This window comes from Triturus cristatus, chromosome 4_1 (genome assembly GCF_964204655.1).
Source record: "Triturus cristatus chromosome 4_1, aTriCri1.1, whole genome shotgun sequence".
In the NCBI taxonomy this organism is placed as follows: domain Eukaryota; kingdom Metazoa; phylum Chordata; class Amphibia; order Caudata; family Salamandridae; genus Triturus; species Triturus cristatus.
Window position 1 is genome coordinate 887488856 of NC_140585.1, and position 23429 is coordinate 887512284.

The 23429-nt window shown below is 44.5% G+C and overlaps 1 protein-coding gene across 4 annotated transcripts in view; it reads right to left on the reverse strand.

The window, feature by feature from the left end:
* NRF1 (nuclear respiratory factor 1) overlaps window positions 1–23429 on the reverse strand; it is a 687565-nt gene that overhangs the window by 227717 nt on the left and 436419 nt on the right. For all 4 annotated transcript variants that reach the window (XM_085653634.1, XM_085653631.1, XM_085653635.1 and 1 more), the window contains one exon: window positions 7153–7310. In XM_085653634.1, the coding sequence (XP_085509760.1) occupies window positions 7153–7310 (158 nt within the window). The remainder of the gene's footprint in view (window positions 1–7152; window positions 7311–23429) is intronic.

The window sequence follows — 23429 nt, forward strand, 5'->3', positions numbered from 1 at the left end:
ACATTGAATTCTTATAAAGAAACAAGGCTCAAGACATAAGAAAAGTAAAAAGGCATAATTTCACATAATTGGTTACCTCTTACGCTTTTAGCATAAAACGTATGTTTATGGTCTATTACCATTTAAGTATAGAGAAATACTCTGAAGCAATTTAGCTTTCATTCTTTTATACGGTTTCGACTGAGGGAAACAACTCAGAAGAGTGCATCCTATCAATTGCCGTGTGCTTCCTACCTGTACTATTTTAATAAACAAAGCTTTAAAAGAAAACAACTGATTTATGCAAATAAACGAGTAAAGAAAGATGCAAAAAAATTAAACACAACAGCAACAACACTACTGCCTGTGATAGTGTAAGAGGCAATGGCTCGCCCCCTAGGGGCACATCTACCTGGTCGCAACATGATCACTTTTCTTGGGGCAGGGCTATCTCCCATGAGTAGGACATTGGTGTTTATATAAGACAATAAAACGTACCCGATCAACATATCTGCCCATTCCTAATAAATGGCGAAAAGGCAGAAACCAGGACAGGGTGCCGCATGCTAAGCAACATTTGCAAGAATTTCATATGATGTCCTATACACAGTTTTGATGTTCTTCTAAAGAATTTATTGTGTGCACTCTCATACTTTAAAGGATACAATAGCATGTAGGGAGAACCTAGCCAAACTAAATGCATTTAGATGCAAGACAGACTGAGCCTGGGCATTTAGATGTGGTTAAGAGTGCACCAATCATTTTTAGCTCAGCGCAGGTGTTTGGCTCTGAAAGACATTGTGAAATTACGAAGTACAGACTGGCTTGCAGCCCGCACATTGCTTATCAATGGTTGATTTTACTGCCAGTCATTTGCCTGCTACTTATTCAATGGCTGGCTTTAGCCATCTGGTGTCTGTACATTCTCTGCCACATCACCAATTTACTTGTGTCCTTTCACTGCTCTCTTTTAGGGAACTACTTCTTTCCTTTGTCTTAAGCACTACACAAGAGTTCATGCATTTTCCATCCCTCTCTCGAATAGTTTTGTCTTCCCAGCTCCGTGCTGCTCTCTCGCTTGTGCGTTGCGCCCCAGAATCCCTCCATGATAAGCTTGCCCTCTTGTGAGTCTCTGCCCTGCATTGCTTTCTCGCACGTCCGCTTTTGCCCCTCAGTTTCACGTTAAATCTCTCTCACCAATTTGGTTATCTGCCTGCCCCGCGCACTCCACGTTGCTCTCTCTCGCAGCCATTTGCTTTTCCCCATCTCATCACCCACACTCTCCGTGCTACCCTGAGTGTTGCTCCCGCCTTGTGTGCTGTTTCCACCACCTGCTTGCAAATAAAACACTTTCATGCGTCTTTGCTTTTTATTAAGAGATCCAACTCGGATCAGTAATAAAAAGAAAAAAGCTCTACCATTATCCTTTGTAGTTGTGAATGGTGCACACAAAATGATGCAAGCATTTGCAGCTTTTTTTTATTCTTCTTTAGCAATGCTCGCTAAAAAACATTGGCAAAGCCAAAAGGTCCAAAAGTTGAGCCATATAGGCTTTGAAACTGGCAGCTTTTCTATCATTAAGAGGGCTCTAAAGTGCTGCAAAATAAGATGCAGAATGTCACCACTTTCTTCCTGATTACTGGCTCACTGTTAAAGACATGGCAAAGCACATTCAAAGGCACAAATTTATGTTCCAAAGCTAGCACTGGGGTACCAAGGACATCACCTTTAGCTATATCATGATGGGCAATTCCATGAATAGATTAAGCTTTCAACAGCCTTTTTGTGGTGGGTTTCACACATAACACTACCACCTCAACATGATCCTTTGGTCATTCTATGTCTTAAGATTCACGTAAGATCATCATCTAATTCATAGAATGTTGAGCAATTTCACTGTTATGCATTGCAAGTAACACAAAATCGAGACTCATTACAGCCATTGAACCTAATAAACTGACTGAATATTAAAAATAGTAAGAGATGAAGCAGAACATTTACAAGTAAATATAGTCTTGTGAGGAGCTTTTTTATAGCAATGCATCAAAATAATATTAACAAGATTTTTTATAATGGGCATTAAAAAAAAAGTAAACGTTCGAAAGCTAATCTCTAAAAAATGAAAGGATGCAAAACTCACATTTTCTAATAAAAAAAATCTGGAAAGCAAATAGTAAAAGTAGAAATTGGCACAGTGGATTTTAATGTCTTAACCGTGATGGCATATTCCCCAATTTTGAAGGGTTTTGCTTTTATACAACATAATTCAATGGTGAACCATTTTGACAGAAAAGTTAAGATATCTGTTAACTATTTCAACAGTGGTCCACTCACATTCAGAGACAGATATGTTCACAGGTGACGGAGGTTTAACTATTATCTCAGGAATTGAGCAATAGGATGCATTCCACATCAGATCATGCACCTTCAAGGTCGCGACTAAGCTGGAAGAAGAGAGTCCTCAATAAAGACTTGTAAGTTCCCTGCTAGGGCTTTAGAGAATGTGACATTTAGAGAACTGATCAGAACAGAGATGTTGCACTACGAAAATAAAATTAAGACTCTGTAGAGAGCTGTAACAAAATGGGATGCTGCAAAATAACCATTAGTAGGTTTGCATATCTGCAACAAGTGGGTATGTATGGCCGTAGTGGGAGAAGGGAACACAAGAGAGAATTTGATGACTCTATAGAGCCTAATCCCATAACACACACTGTTTGGTACATAAAGGGACCACATGAGAATGCGTAAAGAATATCCAAAAACTACCATGGGTGTTACAGAGCAACTCAGCTTTGTTAAATAAGTCAGTGAGACAATAAAAAGGAAACAGAGAGACTGAGGTGGTTAGAAGTAACATGTAAAAAGCATTTGATGGACTAGGATGATGGTATTCGTAGCCAGCAGTATCGAGAGGCTTTGGTCGGGTGCTCGATTTCTTGAAAATGATCAATTTACTGTATTCTAGTCCACATGCATGTATCTGTACTAATCATTTAGTATTGTAAGTATGTATGAAACTAGATAAACAAGTTAAGACTGCCCACTACCTTGAATGGTTTACACATTAGCAGTCGAGCCACTCTTTTTGCGTTGGGCACAATTTTAGCATAGGTATTCTCCCCTCCTTCAATGGTAGGCTTGTCTTATTACAGCGCACATACTGCTTTAGGATTAAGAACCAATAAGAATATTTCAGCAAATGCTTGAATTAAAAGAAGTTTGGCTTAATATTAGGACATCTGGCCTTATTTCAAAAAAATGTCAAGTCCCATTCCAGGTGTACTATGATGGAAAGGAGGGCGTAGACTGAAGTTTTGAGGGATCCCTTCAGGTGCTGTGTATGAGGATATGCTGTGTATCAGGTTACTTATGCAAGAGGCGTGGAGAGGGCCTTGCGCAAGATAGCAAAAACAATAAGGCTGTGATTCTGGATATCGTCAATGGGCAGGTTGCCTTTCTAAGATAATATCTTCCAAAAGGTGCTATGTATTTCAAGTGATGCAAATGAAAATACCAAAAGTACACTTTATCAAGTGAAATACTGTATGTCTCAAAATATTCCAGAACAGGAAAGTAGCAAGGATTGTGTTCCACAAATTACAACTGCCTTATCTGCTGAAATAGTAGGTTCATGCTTGGAAGCATATTGTAACTGAGCGGTGACACATGTTGTGCTGCCGTTTGGCAAGGGTCACCTGGACCAGGGGTTGGATACTTATGACCACTCTGGAATCAGATGATCTATTACCCGTTTTGGTGATGACAGTAACAAATTGTCCATTCTGGTGCATACTTTCCAGGCGAGAGGATATGGTGCAGTGGCCAGAGTTGCCAACTGAAGCTGGGGATCCGAGTTCGAGTCTTGGCATCGGCACAACTTCCTGTGATTCTGGGCAATTCACTTAATCTCCCCCTGCCATGGAGAGCACCTGAATACCCTCACTGGCGATTAGCCGCGCTATACAATTATAGAAACCTAAAACAGTGTGTAGGAAGGAGGCTCTAGGGTTTGCCATAAAGCAACATTTATCCAGGTCTGTAATTAAGGAACGCAGGAAAATGGTAAGTTAGGAACAGTATTCAGAACATTGTTCACTACATTTTACACTGGATGGCAGGCTGACACATGTAAACAATGGGCAGGAGTCACTCGATGGTCTGAAAAAACGGTAATAACTAAAACCATTAAGTCTCTTCAGAGTGGGATGGTTGCAGATTGATCCGGACACTAGACAGAGCACAACTGGTAGTCCTTGGACTGGCAATACACAAACCAAAAGCAAAATGGAAGGCAGACACAAGGGAGGAGGTGTATGATATTAAATGGATAAAGATCAGCAAGTATGCAAGACTTCTTTAAAATAAAAACGATCTAAGCGGATCCAATGCCTCATTAGGGCCTACCTGAACTCTTTAACAACACACAAGATGGGTCCTCTGATACCAGCGACAAATCTAAAACGTGCTACAAAGCCAACTCACCTCAGGCATAAGATGAGGGTGATTGCGAAATCCCATTCCCATTCAGAAATTCTGTGTAAACTATGTTGCAGGGTTCCTGGAGTAGGATATACAAGCATCTAAAAAGGTATGTTTGATGAGAATGCAAGGGAAAAAATTGTGGCCACCAATTGTGATTCTCCTATTACCATGACTAGAGAATCTGGATTTCATTAAAGACACGGAGGCTGACATTATCCTTCCCATCCCATTCCCTAGTGTTTGCTGATTTCCTCAACAATGCTTATTTGTTTATATTGATACCGGTGATGCTTTTGAAATAACTCTTATTTCCTCATTTATCTAGGTGTTCTATTCTTTGCTTGTTCTGGAGACCTTTGCTGCTCTCTCTCTTTTCAGGTAACCCTTCATCATAACCGCCCATCGCCTTGGTTCACTCCTTGTTTGGTTGCTTCCTTCTTCACGCCTCCACTAAGATCCTTTAGAAGCTTTAAAAGTCTTCAACCCGGAATCTCAGAAGTGTATCATATCTCTGAACGTACTTATTTTCTCCACGTCATTTAAAAGAGGCAGATTGTTGTCAGCTCATGCCATTTATGTTCTTTCAATGTTCTTTTCTGGAACCTTTGTATTGTTATGTATGCGGCTGCTTGGAGACTGCATTATAAGATATTGGTGCTTACTTGGTAAAGTGTAGAATAGCCGGGAGCTAAAAGGATAGGCCTTTGTAAACCAACTGGATGCTCATAAATGACCATGCAACAAGGGATGCGAGAATAGCATAAATAAGGTACTACGGTTAGATATACAAACTAGGTCTAGAATGAATACCTAGAATAGGTACAAAACACCACAGATCTCATGCCCCCATGGTCATAAACCTGTACAAAACACTGAGAAGGGTGCTGGAATGATAGAAAGGCGAACTGGAAAAACCCAAATGTGGGTATGACCGAGTGACTAGGTAAAATAGATGCATTGACTTGCAAGTCTGATCATTACAAGATGGATGGTGGTTAGTAGAACAAGTATAATGGCTTGTGATGTGCAAAGCGATAAAAGATTGTTGATCAACATGAGATGTGTGAACTATATGACTACCCATGCAATACCACTGTTTGCTTTGTGATGTGCAATGTAACACCAATAAAGAGAACCTAAAAAGATCTCAAAAAACGAATAAGAAAGTTATCCCAACTACTCTATGAAGTAAATGGATACCAGTGAGTTTATCACTGGCAACTGATCATGTGCTTGGACAAATACATGCATGTTTTGTAACTTGGTAATTATGGACTACTTATCTTAAAACATTCCAAGTCACATAGCTATGCACGTTTATTTCTTAAAGTCTACCATTGAAGATCATGGATTCAACAATGCACAGCTTTATACTCATTTACTATGTCTCACCCATTCCATACTATTACTTCAAGTTAGACTACATAGTATGCAGCCCAACAACTTTCCCTACTAATGTGCTTACTTATCTGTCTGAATCATCCGCTTGCTGTTGACTTAATATTGCTTCAGTAGCAAAAAAATGCAGAAAATATTGAATATAAATATAAACTCTACCGATTCCTGTTCTGCTTCCCATGGTTTGAGAATGGGAGGCATTACTTTGCACTGCACTTCAGAGAATCATGGGTGCCTCTTGGACTGGCAACTGCACAGTGTCGTGTTCATGGTAGAATAAGCATTCCCAGTCTTTGACAATGGGTTGCATGGTAGTGTTTTCTTGTCATTTGCTGACTGGCCATAACACCTAAATCTTTGAAAAATCAAATGTACACTATTCTTTTTTAAAACCAGAACATTTCCAACAATACCTCTTCACCAATACAGAGATATTTTCACTCCGGCTTATGTAGTTATTACAAAGTGTCACTTCTTCAGGATAATCATAGACGATGCGGAGTCAGTGCACCAGGCAAACACAGCCTGGCATTGGTCAACCTTTCACCTTCCCTTTCCCTATCTGGTAGTCCAGTAAGAGTGGTGTTCAAGAGGAAGATACGGCAGCCATTTTATGTCAGGGTGGCTAAGCAAGAGTTGCCCTATAACGATAGTCACAAAGGTATCATTTTTGTTTCAAAGGTTTTAGCTATCGCACCACTGCAGACTGACACCATGACTAGAAAAAGCTTCACTTCCATTAATAGCCTGGTTGTTAATTTAAACCAGAACTAAGTGCTTCTTAAAATAGGCACATAACCTAATTTCCCAATTCAGTGCTAAAACAAGGAAACAGCCGTTCATAATCATATGAGTATCTAGTTTTCGATGATGGTGAATGCACAAATTCTACCTACTATGCAGGTGTGCAGCTGCCTTTCCACGGTTTTCATGTTAACAATGCACCAAACACATTGGTCATGTGCACTAAATATAGATTAGTCCTTTCTTTCATCAAAAACTTGAGACTTTCATAAAACTGTCTCCATCTGCAGTATGACACACGAGTGCAAGTCCGCATGCATGATTATCTGTGTCACGGTGGGTATCATGAGCATTTAATTCAATGCTGTAAAATTTAATCAGGACAAAATACGGTGATCAAAACAGCCAACTGTTTATCAAGGAGGAGCCGGGCCAAAATCAATGCCCAAGACTTCTCCATCCAATCGCTTTCAGAACAATATTTTTCTGTTTCCTTCATTTGCCCCACACATCTCTTGGTGATGTACTGCTCTCTCTTGCACATACCTGTTTAAAGCCATAGTAACAGTCGTTCCTTGCTGCATCTCCTGGGATGCAGCTACTGCTGCCTCTGCCAAAGACGCAACAGCCTGGGTGGCTTCAGATGCCTGTGTTGTTTGGATGGTCATCTCGCCCCCTTGTAACGTTGCCCAACTCTGCTCCACCTACATGGAAAGAAAATCATGATGTACAAAAGTACAATACTTCCATATGTAAAGAAAGACAACAGTGAATATGTTCTAATTAAATGTGACCGCTGCACTCCACTTTATAGACTCCAGGGCAGAGAATAAACAGAATGATGAATATTTGCAGTTCTATAATACGTGGCCCGCTGAGCAAATATTATCGATTTGAAGTATATACAATGACAGGAGAAAAGGCAGCAGAATGTACATGTGCTGGTGTTACAGGGGTACCTGGTAAAGAAGAAAGAAAAGGTGTTCATACGTGACACCTGGTAGCATGGTTGCTGGAGTAAAATGCTCTTTTTACATCAAGAAAGGCCTACTGCCTGCCTCATACATAACAATATATTCATAAAATTCAACTGCAGAACCATGATGGGAAGTAATCATATGCTTGTAAGCATAAGTATATGGGAATTTTCCAGGAATTTTCTTATGCATCTATTAAAAATTACTGTAAGGCAACGCCTCTTTTTGTATCGTCACCCCCAAGTTTTTTTTTTACCGATTCTGCTAGTTTTTCGACTCTGTATGAACTGAGGCCTGCTAACCAGACCCCAGTGCCCTCCCCCTAAACATGTATGTTGCAATAACTATAACCAATTGGCATAGGCTAACTTCTCTATAAGTGTGAGAAAGTGCCATCTTTCTTGCATGGTATGCCCCCATTTTTTGCTGACTGGCTGATGTACTTTGACTGAGCGTGCCCTGGGCTCCTGCCAATCAGGTACCCAGGGCCTATGTTCCTTCCCTAAAACTGTGTTGAAGCCTAAACCAAATTGGCATCTCTGGCCAAATGTCAGTCCCTGGTAAATGGTACACTAGGTACCCAGGGCCTTGTGACCAGAGAAGGCCCCTAAGGGCTGCAGCACTTATTGTGCTACCCTTAGAGGCCCTGCACCCTGACACACACACACACACACACACTTCCCTTGCAGGCTGAGTGTCTGGGTGCAGAACAAAACAGACAGTTAACATGGCACCCATCCCTGTGTGCCATGCCCACAACACACACTGCCCTGGCATACATCAGCCACCCCTCTAGCTGGGTGCCCAATGCCAGTGGTGTGGGTACAGGTGCATGAGCCCTGTACCCCTACAGTACCCAGGTCCATTCCTGGGCACTGTAAGTGCAGTGCTGCCATCTAAGAGTATATGGTGCTGGGAGATCGTCAACATGAACTCCACAGCACCATGATGGCAACACTGAAGACTGAGAAGTTTGGTATCAAACTTCTCAGCACATTAAACCCGCACTGATGCCAGTGTGGGATTTAATGCACAATGCATGACAGAGGTCATCTTAGAGATGCCCCCTGAACCTAACCTACAATCCACGTCTTGTCTGAGGGGCTGCCTAGGCTGCCACACAGCAGACATGTTGCTGGACCCCTGGTTAGAGAACCATCCGCTCTCCCGGGCCTGCAACAATGCACATCCTAGGCGAGGTGCTAGGTCTCCTCCCCCAGGATGGGCAGGGGAAGCTTCAAAGGCATGCCGCCTTTTGTGAGCTTCTCCAGGCCACTTGCTGTACTCAGCAACTGGCCCCTACCGGTTCTGACCCCCACTCTGGCGGGAAGACTGGCCGGAAACCCCAAAGAAGGAAAGGGGGTGTGCCAGCCTCTGCCAACCCCACCCCTCAGGTGGGGGAGGTGAGGTGAAGCACATCTCCGGGCTCTCGCCATCTTGAAGATGGGAAGCCCTGCCCAATCAGGACTAGGCTACTGCCCCGCACCCACAGGAGAGTGGCAGGATAAGGAGTGTACCCACCCCAAGGATGGAGCCCACTGGTCCCTGCCCTTTACCTACCTGTAATGCCCCTAAATTTAGTATTTAGGGGCACCCTGAACCTTCCTTCCTCAGATCCAGATTCCGAAACAAGCAAGAAGATCAAGAAAGAAGACCTGCCGTGCAGCTGCTAACAAGAGGAAGACACCAACTGATTTGGCCCCAGCCCTACCGGCCTGTCGACCCTCGAACCTGCTCCTGCCAAATCCCGGCATCTCCAGTGGTCAGCAACCTCAGAAACCTCGGAGGACCTGACTGCCTTGTGACTAACTACCTGGGACTCCCACGAGCAGTGGTACTACTCAAAGCAAATAACTGACCCCTGGCATCAGACAGGAACCGCGAACCCTGCGCACACTGCACCCACCAAGCCTGGCCTGTGCCGGAGTTAAGACCACGAGGACGTCCCCCCGGCGACTGTGACCCCGAATCCAGCACCCAAGGACCCACCTCGACGCTCCAGACGACGCCTGCAGCCTCAGAACCAGGGACCCCTCCAACCGCGACTAGCAGAGGGTAAGAGTTCCCGACACCAAAAGGCACCCCTGCACCCAGCGCCCTGCGGCCCCCTGGCCCAACTCCTGGGTGCCTACCTATCCTCCAACTACCCAACTTACCTCTCAAAGTGGTGGTCACGCCTGAAGAATCTTCGTCCCCGAGCTTGCAGCCTTTGTTCGTGACCAGGAGCCCAGCTCCCACAGCCGCGTGGCCTGCTAGCCAGCAGCCACCGACCAAGGGCCCCCTGCCTCCCATAGGATAACACTGGGCCTAACTCACTCTGCACCTGGCTGCCCCTGTGCCGCTGAGGGTGTAACAACTGTACTTACTTGGCCCTGGGAGACCCCTGAGTCTATGCCCAGAACCTTAACTCTGCCAGTCGAGAACTTACCTAAAAGCCGATGACTCTTTTCTTCCATAGGGCAACATTGACTGGTTTCACTTGGAAATTCTTCTAAGTGTCGAGTTTTGAAACTTTAAAATATTCCTCTAAAATCAGCCGAATCACGAAAACAAATTTCCTCACCTGGTATCAGGAAATATACCAGTGCTGGATCTTCATGCCCAGCACTGACCCTGAAAAGTAATTACAACCATACTTACCGCTAACCCAATTTTCTTCCATAGAAAACCATTGACTATTTTTCTGTGAAATTTCTTCAGTGTTGATTTTTGCAATCTACAAATATTCTTTAAGTATCGCACCAACTATAAAAACGTAATTACTTACCTGTTTTAGATAGATGTCCCAGTGCTGAACCTAGGAGTCCAGCACTGGATTACAAAAGTAACGAGAACATACTTTACCTGCAACTTGAATTTCCTTCCGTAGGAAACATTGCCTGGTTTTTGCTGAAAAATTTCCAAGTGTCGATTTTGTAAACTAACAAATATTCGTTAAAAATCGCCTATATTACCAAAACACATTCTTTCAACTGTTTACAGGTGATGCACCAGTGCTGGATCCAGGATCCAACACGGAGTTAGAAAAAGTAACAATAACCCCACTTACCTGCTAAGTGAAATTCCTCCCATAGGATAACATTGGTGATTCTATGTGAAAATGTTTTCTCAGTGTCAACTTTTAAAATACCAAAATATTGCTTAAAAAAATCACTACTGTAACCAAAACGCTTTTACTCAATTATTTACAGGAAATGTCCCAGGACTGAATCCAGGATCCAGTCCTGTGGTTAGAAAAGTAATCCTCAAAGTAACTAATTGCATTTAACTAGAAATTCCCATTGAGCTCAATGTATTATTGTGTTTGAAATTGTGTTGCCTATAGCAACCACTGTAACTGTTATATCCAAAAGTCTATTGCCTATTGAAAAGTATTTATCTAAAGCATCTCATTCGGAAAAAGTAGATTTTGATACCTATTGTTGGTTCTAAAATAAAACTACATATTTTTATACAAAAACCATTGGCCTAGAGTTCAGTTCTTGAGTGTGTGAGACCATTTGCTGACTGTGTACAACAAATGCTTTACACTGTCTTCTGATACTGCCTTACTGATCGACCAAGCTCCCACTTTAGAGAGTAAGGTGATATCTAACTTTAGCCTCTGCCAAACCTCTGTGGACTCTGTGCACACTGTACCTATTTGGGAACAGTATATACAGAGCCACTTTCTTACAATAAGCCCCTAGTTTATGTTGCACAAGGCATGTAAACTAGAGGTGTTCAGTAGGTGTCAACGATTAGTAGCCCTGATTAATATATTGTGCTATCAACTTTGCAGGGCAGGGTAGTAGTAAAGTATTCATAAATCACCAAGCACTAGCTGTAATACTGCTGGGAAGATATGCCTGCAAATAAAAGAAAAAGGAGTAGTAACTATAGGACTTCATAACATATGAAAGTGGAAATGCCTTTGAGAAAATATGGAAAGGTCATCAGGACGTGTCACTAAGAAGGGCAGTAAAATGACTATTAATCCAGATAAAACATAAAAAAGCCCAGTTAAAGCTGAAAAGTCAAGTGAAACATGTATGGTGTCCCAAGAGAATTCCTGAAGAAGGAATATGCTACTTACCAGTATGCATCTGTTCTTGGCATGTAGAGCTGCAGAGTCACACACTGAGGATAAGATCGCCATCTGGTGTTGGGCTCGGATGATTGCAGGTTGTTGTTGTCTTCGGAAGAAGCCTTTGGTCACGAGGTTGGTGACTCCTCCCCTGGACAACAGTGCGCATGGGCATCCACTCCATCGTCAGATTGTTTTTCGCCATGATGGGAAAAGATGGAGTGTATAGAAATGAAAGAAAGGATGTCCATGTGTAATGTCTAAGTAAGACGGATGCTGGAACAGATACAGGTCCCGGGGAGGCGGGCGGGCGTGTGTGACTCTGCAGCTCTACATGCCAAGAACAGATGCATACTGGTAAGTAGCATATTCCGTTCGAGGCATATGAGCTGCAGATCACACACTGAGGATAGATTATACAGCAGTGCTTCCCCTTAGCGGTGGTCGCCTGTATCCGTTGCAGCAGCTTGAAATAAAGTTTTTAGGACAGCCTGGCCCACGGAGGCCTGTTGTTTGGCCTGCACATCAACACAATAGTGTTTAGTGAAGGTATGCGTGGTAGACCACGTGGCTGCCTTGCAAATGTCTTCTAAGGGAATGTTACCTAAGAAGGCTATAGAAGCCCCTATTTTACGCGTGGAGTGCGCCCTAGGGGGAACTGTAAGTGTACGTTTAGCCTTGAGGTAGCATATTTGGATGCATTTAACTATCCACCGGGCTATACCTGATTTGGAGATTGGGTTGCCTTTATGTGGTGGTGCGAAAGCAACAAAGAGTTGTTTTGTCTTTCGAAAGGGTTTTGTCCTGTCGATGTAATAAAGCAAGGCTCTTTTGACATCTAAGGTATGTAGGGCCCTTTCAGCTACGGAGTCTGGGTTTGGGAAAAAGACCGGTAGCTCTACTGATTGGTTAAGGTGGAAAGGGGAAATCACTTTTGGAAGAAATTTAGGGTTTGTCCTAAGAACCACTTTGTTACGGTGTAGTTGTAAGAAAGGTTCCTCTAGTGTAAGGGCTTGTATTTCACTTACTCTGCGTAGGGAAGTGATTGCGATAAGGAAAGCTACCTTCCATGTTAGGAATTGTAATTCACATTTGTGCATAGGTTCAAATGGGGGACCCATGAGTCTTGTTAGAACCACATTGAGATTCCACACTGGTGCAGGTGGCAATCTTGGGGGAAGGATTCTTTTGAGACCTTCCATAAACGCTTTGATGGCTGGTACCTTAAAAAGGGACAGGTGTTGCCTATTTTGCAAGTAGGCTGCCAAGGCTGCTAGGTGTAAACGTATAGAGGAATACGCTAGATTGCATCTTTGCAAGTGTAGTAGATAGCAAATGATGTTTTGGATGGAAGCGTCCAATGGATGCATGTCATTATTAGCGCAGTATATGGCAAATCGTTTCCATTTAGCGGCATAACACGCTCTAGTAGTAGGGCGTCTGGCTTCCTTTATGATATTCATACAGTCTGGAGGGAGATTGAGGTAACCGAACTCTAAGACCTCAGGAGCCAGATCGCTAGGTTCAGTGTTTGAGGATGTGGGTGTCTGATTTCTCCATGGTTCTGGGTTAATAGATCCGGGGAGAGGCGTAGCCTTTGATGTGGAACTAAGGATAGTTCTAGAAGCGTGGTGAACCACGGTTGACGTGCCCAAGTGGGAGCCACTAGTATTAGTGTTAGTGACTGTTGTTTCAGTTTGCGTACCACAAATGGAACTAGTGGGAGAGGCGGAAAGGCGTACGCAAATCTGCCTGACCAGTTCATCCATAGGGCATTGCCCTTGGATTGTGGGTGTGGAAACCTGGCGGCGAAGGTTGGGCATTTTGTGTTTTCGGGAGTGGCGAACAGGTCTATGTCTGGTTGTCCCCACTTTTGGAAGAAGGGGAGTAGAACCTTGGGGTGTAGTTCCCATTCGTGGATCTGCTGTGTGTGGCGACTTAGGAGGTCGGCCACTTGATTGTGGATCCCTGGGAGATGTTCTGCTAACAGATAGATGTTTTGGGGAATTGCCCATCTCCAGATTTGCTGTGCCAGTTGGGACAGTTGGGGAGAGTGTGTCCCTCCCTGTTTCTGTATATAATACATTGTCGTCATGTTGTCTGTGCGTATGAGGACAGTTTTGTTCTTTAGGTGAACTTGAAAGGATTTTAGTGCTAGGAACACTGCTAAGAGTTCCAGGTGGTTGATGTGGAGCAGTTTTTGTTGACTGGTCCATCTGCCCTGAGTGGTATGGTGAAGGAGGTGGGCTCCCCACCCCGTGAGAGATGCGTCGGTAGTTAGCACAACTTGTGGAAGAGGCTCTAAGAACGGTCGCCCTTTGGACAGGTTGATGGTGTTCCACCATTTTAGTGAGCGAAGTGAGCGACTGTCCACCAACACCAGATCGGTAAGTTGTCCGTGAGCTTGGTTCCACTGTTGTGCTAGACATTCCTGTAAGGGACGCATTTGAAGTCGTGCGTGTGGGACTATGGAGATGCATGACGCCATCATGCCTAGGAGCTGCATGAACACTCTTGCTGGAAGAGATGGATGAGTTTGAAATTGAGAGATGAGATTTTGTATACTGGCTATCCTGGCAGTGCTGGGATAAGCAATGGCTTTGGATGTGTCTATGGTTGCTCCTAGATACTGATGTAAGTGGGAAGGTTGTAGGTGGGATTTGGGGTAGTTGATAGTGAATCCCAAATCGTGGAGAGTTTGAATCGTGCGATGAGTGTGGAGAACGCATTTTTGGTATGTATTGGCTTTTATGAGCCAATCGTCCAGATAGGGGAAGACATGGATCTGTTGTCTTCTGAGGTGCGCTGCCACGACTGCTAAGCACTTGGTGAACACTCTGGGTGCTGTTGTTACTCCGAATGGGAGAACTGTAAATTGATAGTGTTGCCCATCTACCACAAATCGTAGATATTTTCTGTGAGCGGGATGCATAGGGATGTGAAAGTATGCGTCCTTGAGGTCTAATGTGGCAAGGAAGTCTCCCTGTTGTAAAAGTGGGAGGACTTGTTGGAGAGTGGTCATATGAAAATGATCCGAATGTATATACTGGTTTAGTAGTCTGAGATCCAGTATGGGCCTTAGTGTTTTGTCCTTTTTGGGAATGAGGAAGTATAGAGAATATACCCCTTTTCCCTGATGTTGAAGGGGGACTGGTTCTATCGCATGTTTTTGTAACAGGGATTGAACTTCTTGTTTGAGGAGAGAGAGATGATGTGAGGACATTGGGCGTTGTTTGGGTGGTATGTTTGGGGGGGATTGTATGAGTTCGAGGCAGTAGCCAGACTGGATAATTTGTCTTACCCATCTGTCTGTGGTGATGGAAGTCCAGACAGGTAGGAATTGTTGGAGTCGCCCCCCGACCGGAGTGGAATGGTCTGGGGGGAGTGGTGGCAAGTCACTGTTTAGTGGCTGGGGAGGTGCGGGTGTTGTTGTTGTTGCCCCGCCCTCGGCCTTTGTTATTGTTTCCCCTATAACCTCCCCGGAAATAACCTCTGTTAGGGGATGTTTGTCCAGAATTTTTAAAGGTGGACGTGGTCTCAGTTGATGTGTTTTTGGAGCCTCCTCTATAAAAGGAGCGACGAAAGGAACCCCGGTTCTGAGGAGACTGCAGTGCTCCCATAGACTTGGCAGTTTCATTATCCTTCTTCATTTTTTCTAATGCAGTATCCACTGCAGGGCCAAATAACTGCTCTTGGTTGAAAGGTTGAGCCAGAATTGCGGTTTGAACCTCCGGTTTAAAACCGGAAATACGGAGCCAGGCATGTCGTCTGAGTAAGACGCTGGTATTGACCGCCCTAGAAGCAGTGTCTGCCGCATCTAAGGCGCATTTAATGGAGGCATTAGATATTAATTTGCCTTCTTGAATGAGGTCAGTGGCCTGGGACTTAAAGGGTTCAGGCAGATGTTGCATAAGGTCCTCAAGTTGGTCATAATGTGCCCTGTCATACCGAGCTAACAGGGCCTGGGTATTGGCAATACGCCAGTGGTTCGCCGCCTGTGCGGCGACTCGTTTGCCTGAGGCCTCTAAAAGCTTAGACTCCTTGTCTGGGGGGGGCGTTTCTCCAGTTGTCTGTGAGTTAACGCGCTTCCTGGCATTTGATACGACCAAGGAGTCTAAAGGGAGCTGGGCTTTAATGTATGCAGGGTCCTGCGGGGCTGGTCGGTACTTTTTTTCGATGCGGGGGTTGAGAACCCTCGCTCGAACAGGGTCTTTAAAGATGTCAGTGGCATGCTTTATAACCCCTTTAATCATGGGAAGTATATGAACAGTTTTTTGTGACTGCTCAAAGGTATCGAGGAGAAAATCCTCCTCAAGGGGGTCCGTGTGCATAGTGACACCATGGAACGTTGCTGCCCTATTTATTAGTTGGCCAAACCCTAGGTGGTCATCAGGAGGGGAGGGCTTGGAGGGGTAGGTAGTGGGGTCAGGCATGTCAGGCATTGGATAAGACCAGTCATCTACCGGTGCTGTGTCTGGAAAAGTAAACGGGTCGGTTGGATCAACAGGATCATTAAATAAATCAGGGTCCGCCCCTCCCCCTAAGTCATCATTATCATCCTGTGGAGGAGGTGAATGATAGGGAGGTGGTAAAGGTAAAGGTAAAGGAGAAACAGGAGGAGGAGGGGGGGGACGGGTTAGGAGGTAAAACAGGAGAGGAAGGACGAAGTGGTGAAGTGGCACAGTCCTTTTTCCGTATGGGAGCTGGGGGAGGTGTAGTGTCCAGCTTCCGTTTTTTATATGGGATGGCAGTCACATGTCCAGTGTTTGGATTGATGTAGATCCGCTTTTGAGTAGGATCTGGTCGAAAAAGTTCATCTGGCTCCGAAGGTGGTGACGGCGACGTCCGCTTCGGGTCTTTATGAGCTGTTTTCGGTGTGGACGTAGTTTTCGGTGCCGATGATGTTTTCGGTGCCGAAGGATGTTTCAGGTCCGATGGATTTTTCGGAGCCGATGGAGTTTTCGGTGCCGATGTATGTTTCGGTGCCGATGTATGTTTCGGTGCCGAGGGACTTTTAGGCATCGATGTCGAAGAACGTTTCGGCGCCGGTGGAGACTTCGGTGCCATGGAACGTTTCGGTGCCGATGGAGATTTCGGTCTTGAAGCCTGTTTCGGTGCCGATAGTGGTTTTTTCGGTACTGAGGGTGTTAAAGGCACAATCAGATGAGGTTTGCTCGAGCCCGAGCCACCTACAGGCTTAGATGTCTTCGGAGCCGGGCCCGAGGGCGGGGCTTCTGAAGAGGATTTCCGGTCGCGACTGGGCCCAGCTGGCGGAGTCTTGACCAATGCTTTTTTGGATGGGGCAGGGGCAGGGGGGGTGGTACTCACACGCTGCCCTGGAGTGATGAGGTCATCGGAATCGTCGGCCTCGGACACGATCTCGAGATCTTCGGTGTCGTCTTCGGGAACATCTTGAGCAAAGATGTCCTCCGGTTCTGGAGCTGGTTTGGCCATAATATGGCGTCGAGCTCTTCGGTCCCGGAGGGTCTTCTTCGAACGGAAAGCGGCACAAGCTGGACAGGTGGATTCGTTGTGTTCCGGCGACAGGCAGAGGTTACAAACCTCGTGGTGGTCACTGTGGGGGAACTTCGCTCCACACTGGGGGCATTTTTTGAAGGGTGTCCTGTCCATCAGCCACTTCCGGAACCGGTCCGAGTTGATTTCGAAGTCGATGGAATGAAGATTAAGGAGTTAAATTGATTGCTAGAAGTTTTCTGCTGGAGCGGAAAAAAGTTCATCCGAACCCAATGGCGGAAAAAAACAATCTGACGATGGAGTGGATGCCCATGCGCACTGTTGTCCAGGGGAGGAGTCACCAACCTCGTGACCAAAGGCTTCTTCCGAAGACAACAACAACCTGCAATCATCCGAGCCCAACACCAGATGGCGATCTTATCCTCAGTGTGTGATCTGCAGCTCATATGCCTCGAACATGTGGATTCAAGATGAATGAGGCACAATTTCTTAGTTAACATGAAAAAAACAATAACTTCACGAAGGAACGATGTCAGAGTACAAAAAAACTTTCGCCCGAGGGCTACACCATTTTTCCTCAGGAAGGAGCCTATGGCTTGTTAGCAGTAATCAACACTACCTGTAAAAACACAACCTCTCAGTTCGCTAGTATATATCACTGATGGCTAATATTTCAGCAGGCATTTGTAGTCACTGAACATCAATGACCGGCTATGAGGGAATACATTCAACAGCTTTTTGCCAGAAAAACAAGTAACGTTCCATGCAGGTTTGATGGGGGCCAAGATGGAGCTGTAGGACTCTATATAATCCCCAAATCCCCAAGCCTAGCTAATCAGAAGACAGAAAAAAAAACTTGAAATGTAACTGGCAACAGACGGGACAAACAAGTTACGCACCTTTGGTAATGCTCCTACTGCTATTTAACTGCAGAGTCCTCACCTTATGAATTACCCCAGGAGCCAGACTGGATCCAGACCTTTTCTAGCAATTGCTTTGGAGATAGTTAGCACTATATGACTCTGCAAAGGTATCACTCTGCCTCGAGAAGGGATGATGTTAAGCTGCATATAGGCGACACTTCTGGGCACTGACATCCTTTTTATTTTTAAACTCTTTTACACCCTCAACTGCAGAGAAACTGTAACAGAATGCAACCTCACGATGTCCCAAACCTAACTTGGGACCATTTTAGAATCCTAAAGTTCTCTTCACAGAATGAGAAGGAGGGAGGTGAGGAATCTGTTATTAGATAGAGTAACCACCAGAACATGTTTCTCAAGGTATTAACTTGTTCTTCTGATGGATATCTGTGACAGCAGAGTCCTCACCTAATGACGATACCTAAGCAGTACCTTTAAAAACATGGGAGTCCGAGGAGTGAATACTAAGAACCAAGCAGGAGAAATGTCCCTTTCTGCAGACTTAAGAAACAAGAGAGTACTGCACAGGTGAAGAAAGTGACTGTGGTCCAAATTGCAGCCTGACAGATGTCCAACAAGCGAATAGCCCTCACCTATGCCGTATTAGCAGCAGTTTGAGGCTGATGGCATTCAGAAGGCTCCTTTTTGACCGATCATAACATGTTTATGATGGACTCATATGGATAAGGTCGGTTTCTGAACGGTTCTTCCTTTCTTAGTTGATTAAACAGGGAAAAAAGCTGGTCATCCACTCTGTACTCCTTAGTCCAGAGTATGTGAAGCCTAATGTCCCTCTTGGGGTCTAACTAGTGAAGCCCTGCCTCCTCAGAGATATACGGTGGAGAGAAAAAACTAGGCAGTATTTTTTACTATCCCAGGTGGAAAATGTTACACAACTTTAAGAAGAAAGGAAGCACAGTCCACAGAGCCAATTTTTCAGGGATGAAGTGGTATATGAAGGTTGCACTAACATTGCCTGCATTTTACCCACAGAAATAATAGCAATAAGGTCAACATCCTCAGACGACACCTGTACATAATTTCAAAAGATCAAAAACATGATACCTACCTTATGTTCCCACTGTAGCGTAATACAAGCAAAGGAGGAAACATGCAAGCCCTATAAGTAAATGCATCACCTCCTGCTACTCGAACAACAAAGGTTGATCAGGAAACAAAATGGCTGACAAATAACCATTAACAGTGCCCAGAGCAACATCTTAATTGGCTAGCAAAGAGTACAGTACATCAAATAAATTGGCCTGAAGCGTGTGAACAGGACAGTCCTCGCACTAGGCCACAAATCAGTTTAGTCTACAACTTCCATAGACAGGCCAAAACCACTCAGTCAATCCCTCTCAATCTCCTTGTACGGAGGTAAAGATTGTGGAGGTTCAAGTGCAGAACCCTGTCCTGTTGCTGCAAAAGAAGGTCTTCCCCAAAGTTGATGGAACAGAGGGCAAATGCTTTTACTCAATAGGTTTGAGTTAACACTTTCCTTGCCCAATCCGGGGCTATCAGGACAACCTGAGCCCATTCCGTCCTGACCTTTTTCTCCAGACATCAATGCAGTAGTGGAAAAGCATATGGAAAGTCATAGCCCATTTCAAGATGGAATGCGCCTGCGTACCACAATGAATTTGGAAGCGAAACTCCAGCATGCAGTAGTTGTGACACTGCGTGTTTTCTTTGAAGGAGAAAAAGAAAAGCTCATAGGCACGATTTACGGGGAAAAGTACTTAAAACACCTCTGTGTGCAGAAGTCATTTGTGGTCCACCAGATGACATCTGCTGAGCTAGTTTACCTTGAAATTTAGCGAGCCCACCAAATGACTGACTATCGGAGATTCCTTTGCCACTGCCAAAGTCTCAGTGTTTAGAGGCACAGCAACCATGATCCCACACCTGTTTGTTGTAGTACCACACAGAAGCTGTGTTAGTCAGTAGCTGGATCAATTTCTCCTTGGTAGACAAGAGAACGGGCTTCAGAGGCAGCCCAATGGTACACAGCTCAAGAATACGGATATGATGCCTCTGCTTCACCTGAAAACCAAGGTCCTTAATTTTTACCTCATCCAGGGCGTGTCAAGGGGAGGTGGCATCCACCAGCGAAGGTCCTGGACTGCATGGTCTGAAATACGTATGTTGTCTGTGAGGCAACCCCGGTGCTGAGACCACTGGAGGTGGAGGTTCTAGTACAGAGTTCACATGTGCCAGCAGGCACAGGAAACCAGCAGAATCCATAATGGAAGGAGACCAAGAATCCTCAAACATCCACACTGAAACACAGAACTTAACAGAAAACATTGGTTTCATAACCTGAATGTCCAGGACTTACTGTCAGGGTGAAAACAACCTGATAGTCACAGTGTTTAGGATAGCCCTAATGAGTGGGATCCTTTGCAATGATTGCAGAAGAGATTTTGACTCATTGATGGAGGAAACCCAGAGAGGTCAGAAGGAATACGGTGTTCTGAAGGTGTCGCTTGACTGAAACCTAATCTGCACCCTACCACCGACAAAAGACCAAGTACAACCTGAATTTAAGGCATGGTTAGTGGAACTGACAACACAGCTTTCCATGACATGCTCAAGGGCAGAATTTGCATTTTCTTCAAAAGGCCCGGAGCCAGCAAAAGTTATAGCCATAAGGGATGCCTGCAGGTTTCAGAAAACCCTGTGGCACATGCCCATGTGTGATATCACAGTCTGTTGTGTCCAGACCAGCTGTCAATACGTACATCACTGCATCCTGACCAGTATGGATTGTCTGTGCAAATACATTCCTGAATTCTAACCGAATGACTGGCAAGATCTCACTGGCCATTTGCCAGAGGTTATGCGTACAGTGATCTAGCAGATACACTATGTTCAGAAACTTCAATGTCAAGTTGACAGACAACAAATCATATGTACAAAATCCATCAATTCACTTGGATTCCCTGTCTGGCATTATGGTTGATCTGCTGGGTCCCTAGGACCAGGCCTTGATTCCTCAATACAGGGTGCTGAGCGGAGGGGGTAAGTAAGGCTTACCCGTGGATACCTTTCGTGTCAGTCAGAGCATTACTGAAAGTCTGCAAGGGCTCTGAAGATGCAGGCCGAGGAAGCAAAACCTCAATGAGTAGATCTGCCTCATTTTTAGGCACGGGCAACTGAAGCTTAGGCTCTTCTGCGATTATGCAGACTACTACCGCGAAAGATACACTCCTACAGGGGCAGCTTCAATCAACTCAAAAGCATTTAATAGTCCCGTCCACTCGCAGGACCTGGATTCTTTTGAATATACATATGTACAAACTTTATTAGAATTTGAAAAAATGAGTAAGCGTATTTAAAGGCTATGTGAGCCAAATTTCACCCATTTGTCTTTTTAAAAAGAAAACAACCAGACCTTAAGGATGACTGCTTAGAACAATGAGGGGTTAGAAGCAGCCAGTATTCCTATTTTAACTGTGCATAACCAGCTGTTTAGTGAGTTGCAAAAGATCTTCTATAAAGAGTTGATTGTCACTACCCCCACGCACTCCAAAGATAATTTATGGTTTGACTCAATATGTAAAATGACAAAGAGCTCGTTGAGGCTGGAAATTTGAGGGGGATAGATCTAAAATTCGTATAGCCAGAAGCACTTCTAAAGCTCGACTGCGACAGGTCAAATGAGACTGGGAAGATAACTATTGGCAGGATTGGCTTGCTGCTAGTAAAATCACGGATAGTAGAACATTCTGGAAACTAGCAGCGAGTAACAAACCTGGAAGTGTGAAGCCCCCGTTTTAATATTTCCCTTGAGAAATGGGGGTGGGGGGGGGCTCACTATTCCACACTTTTTTCCCGCAAAAGAAAATTATGATTTTGGCAGAGCCAAGAGTAAGACTGGTTCCCCCATATTACAATGCAAGAGGCACATGCTACAGTTTCCTTCTGTCCTGAAGAGTCTGCTAGTGCAATAAACTTGCTTAAATTGGCTAAGGTGCCAGGCCCGGACAAAATTTCGGGTGACCTCTACAGGACTGCACCATAAATCTGGTCAACTTAATTTAATCTGCTAGCTAATGGAGGGGGGAGTACCCGAGTCTTGGAGGGGGCTGGGTTTAACCATATTTGAAAAGGGAGATGCTAGCAACCCAGCTAACTACAGGCCTATAAATGTTACCAGACACATTTTGAATAAATCGATTGACTGGATGGAGACCAATAAAATAATTTCACCATACCAAGCTGGCTTTAGGGCAAAGGTTAGCACCATTGATCAGATGTTTAGATTTTCGTTATTATACTGGAAAACCATCCTTTTAAAACAAGGAAAGCTCTACGTAGCCTTCATAGATCTTAGAGCTGCTTTTGATCTCATCCCACATGTTAAGCTATGGCAAGTCTTACTTAATATAGGAGTTCCCAGTAACCTTGTACATTTCCTAAATAAACTGCATGACAACAACTTTGCACAGGTCGGCTGGGGCTCGAATGGTGAACTAGCTGAACGTATCACGAACAATAGTGGAGTTCGCCATGGCTGTGTTCTTGCACCCACGCTGTTCTCTCTGTATCTAAATGATGTAGTCGAAGTTTTAGAACACTGTGTAAACAACTCCCCAACGTGAAACAATAGGAAGGAGCCGATTTTATTATTTGCTGATGACCCCCTCCTCATCTCGAAGTCACCCATGGGTCTGCAGACCCGGGTTAACAAATTCTTAGACTTTTGCACAGTCAGTGGCCTTGAATTAAATGTTAACAAGACCAAATTTAAGGTATTGGGCAAAGGGTTCAAGAAAGGAAAAGCAGCCATTCGGGTAGAGAATGAGGAACTTAAAAGGGCAGATAACTTTGACTGCCTAGGGATACGATTTATGGAAAGTTTTAAGTGGATGAACCAGATTACTTAAAGCAGGTTGCTAATTGAGCATAGGTCAAATGCCATTATGAAGATGCAAAAGAGAACGGTATCACATGTAGTATCCCCAGTCCTAGAGATATATCGGGCTAAGGCACAAGGAGCAGCACTCTATGGGGCTGAAAATTGGGGTTATGTGGATGCCCTGGCGGAAAGAAAACGTTGCCAGGAAACTACTCTGCCTCCCATATAGTTCACCCCATATCCACTGTATCTTGAAGTGGGGTTAAACAGAGTAACTGATGTGGCCATACTAAAAATATTAGTCTAGTGGGTCCGCCTCTGTAGTACTCCAGAGCTTGCTGTTTACAGGGACTCGCTTGATGAAGTTCTTAATTTACCAGGTGCTAGATCGCTCCCCTAGATTAAACACATGTTCACCTAGATGGGGAAGCTAGGACTTTCAGTTTTTGGGCCAACCCATCTAAATGAAATAAAATGAATAAAAACATATTGAAAGCTACTTATTGGGCATACATCAACGA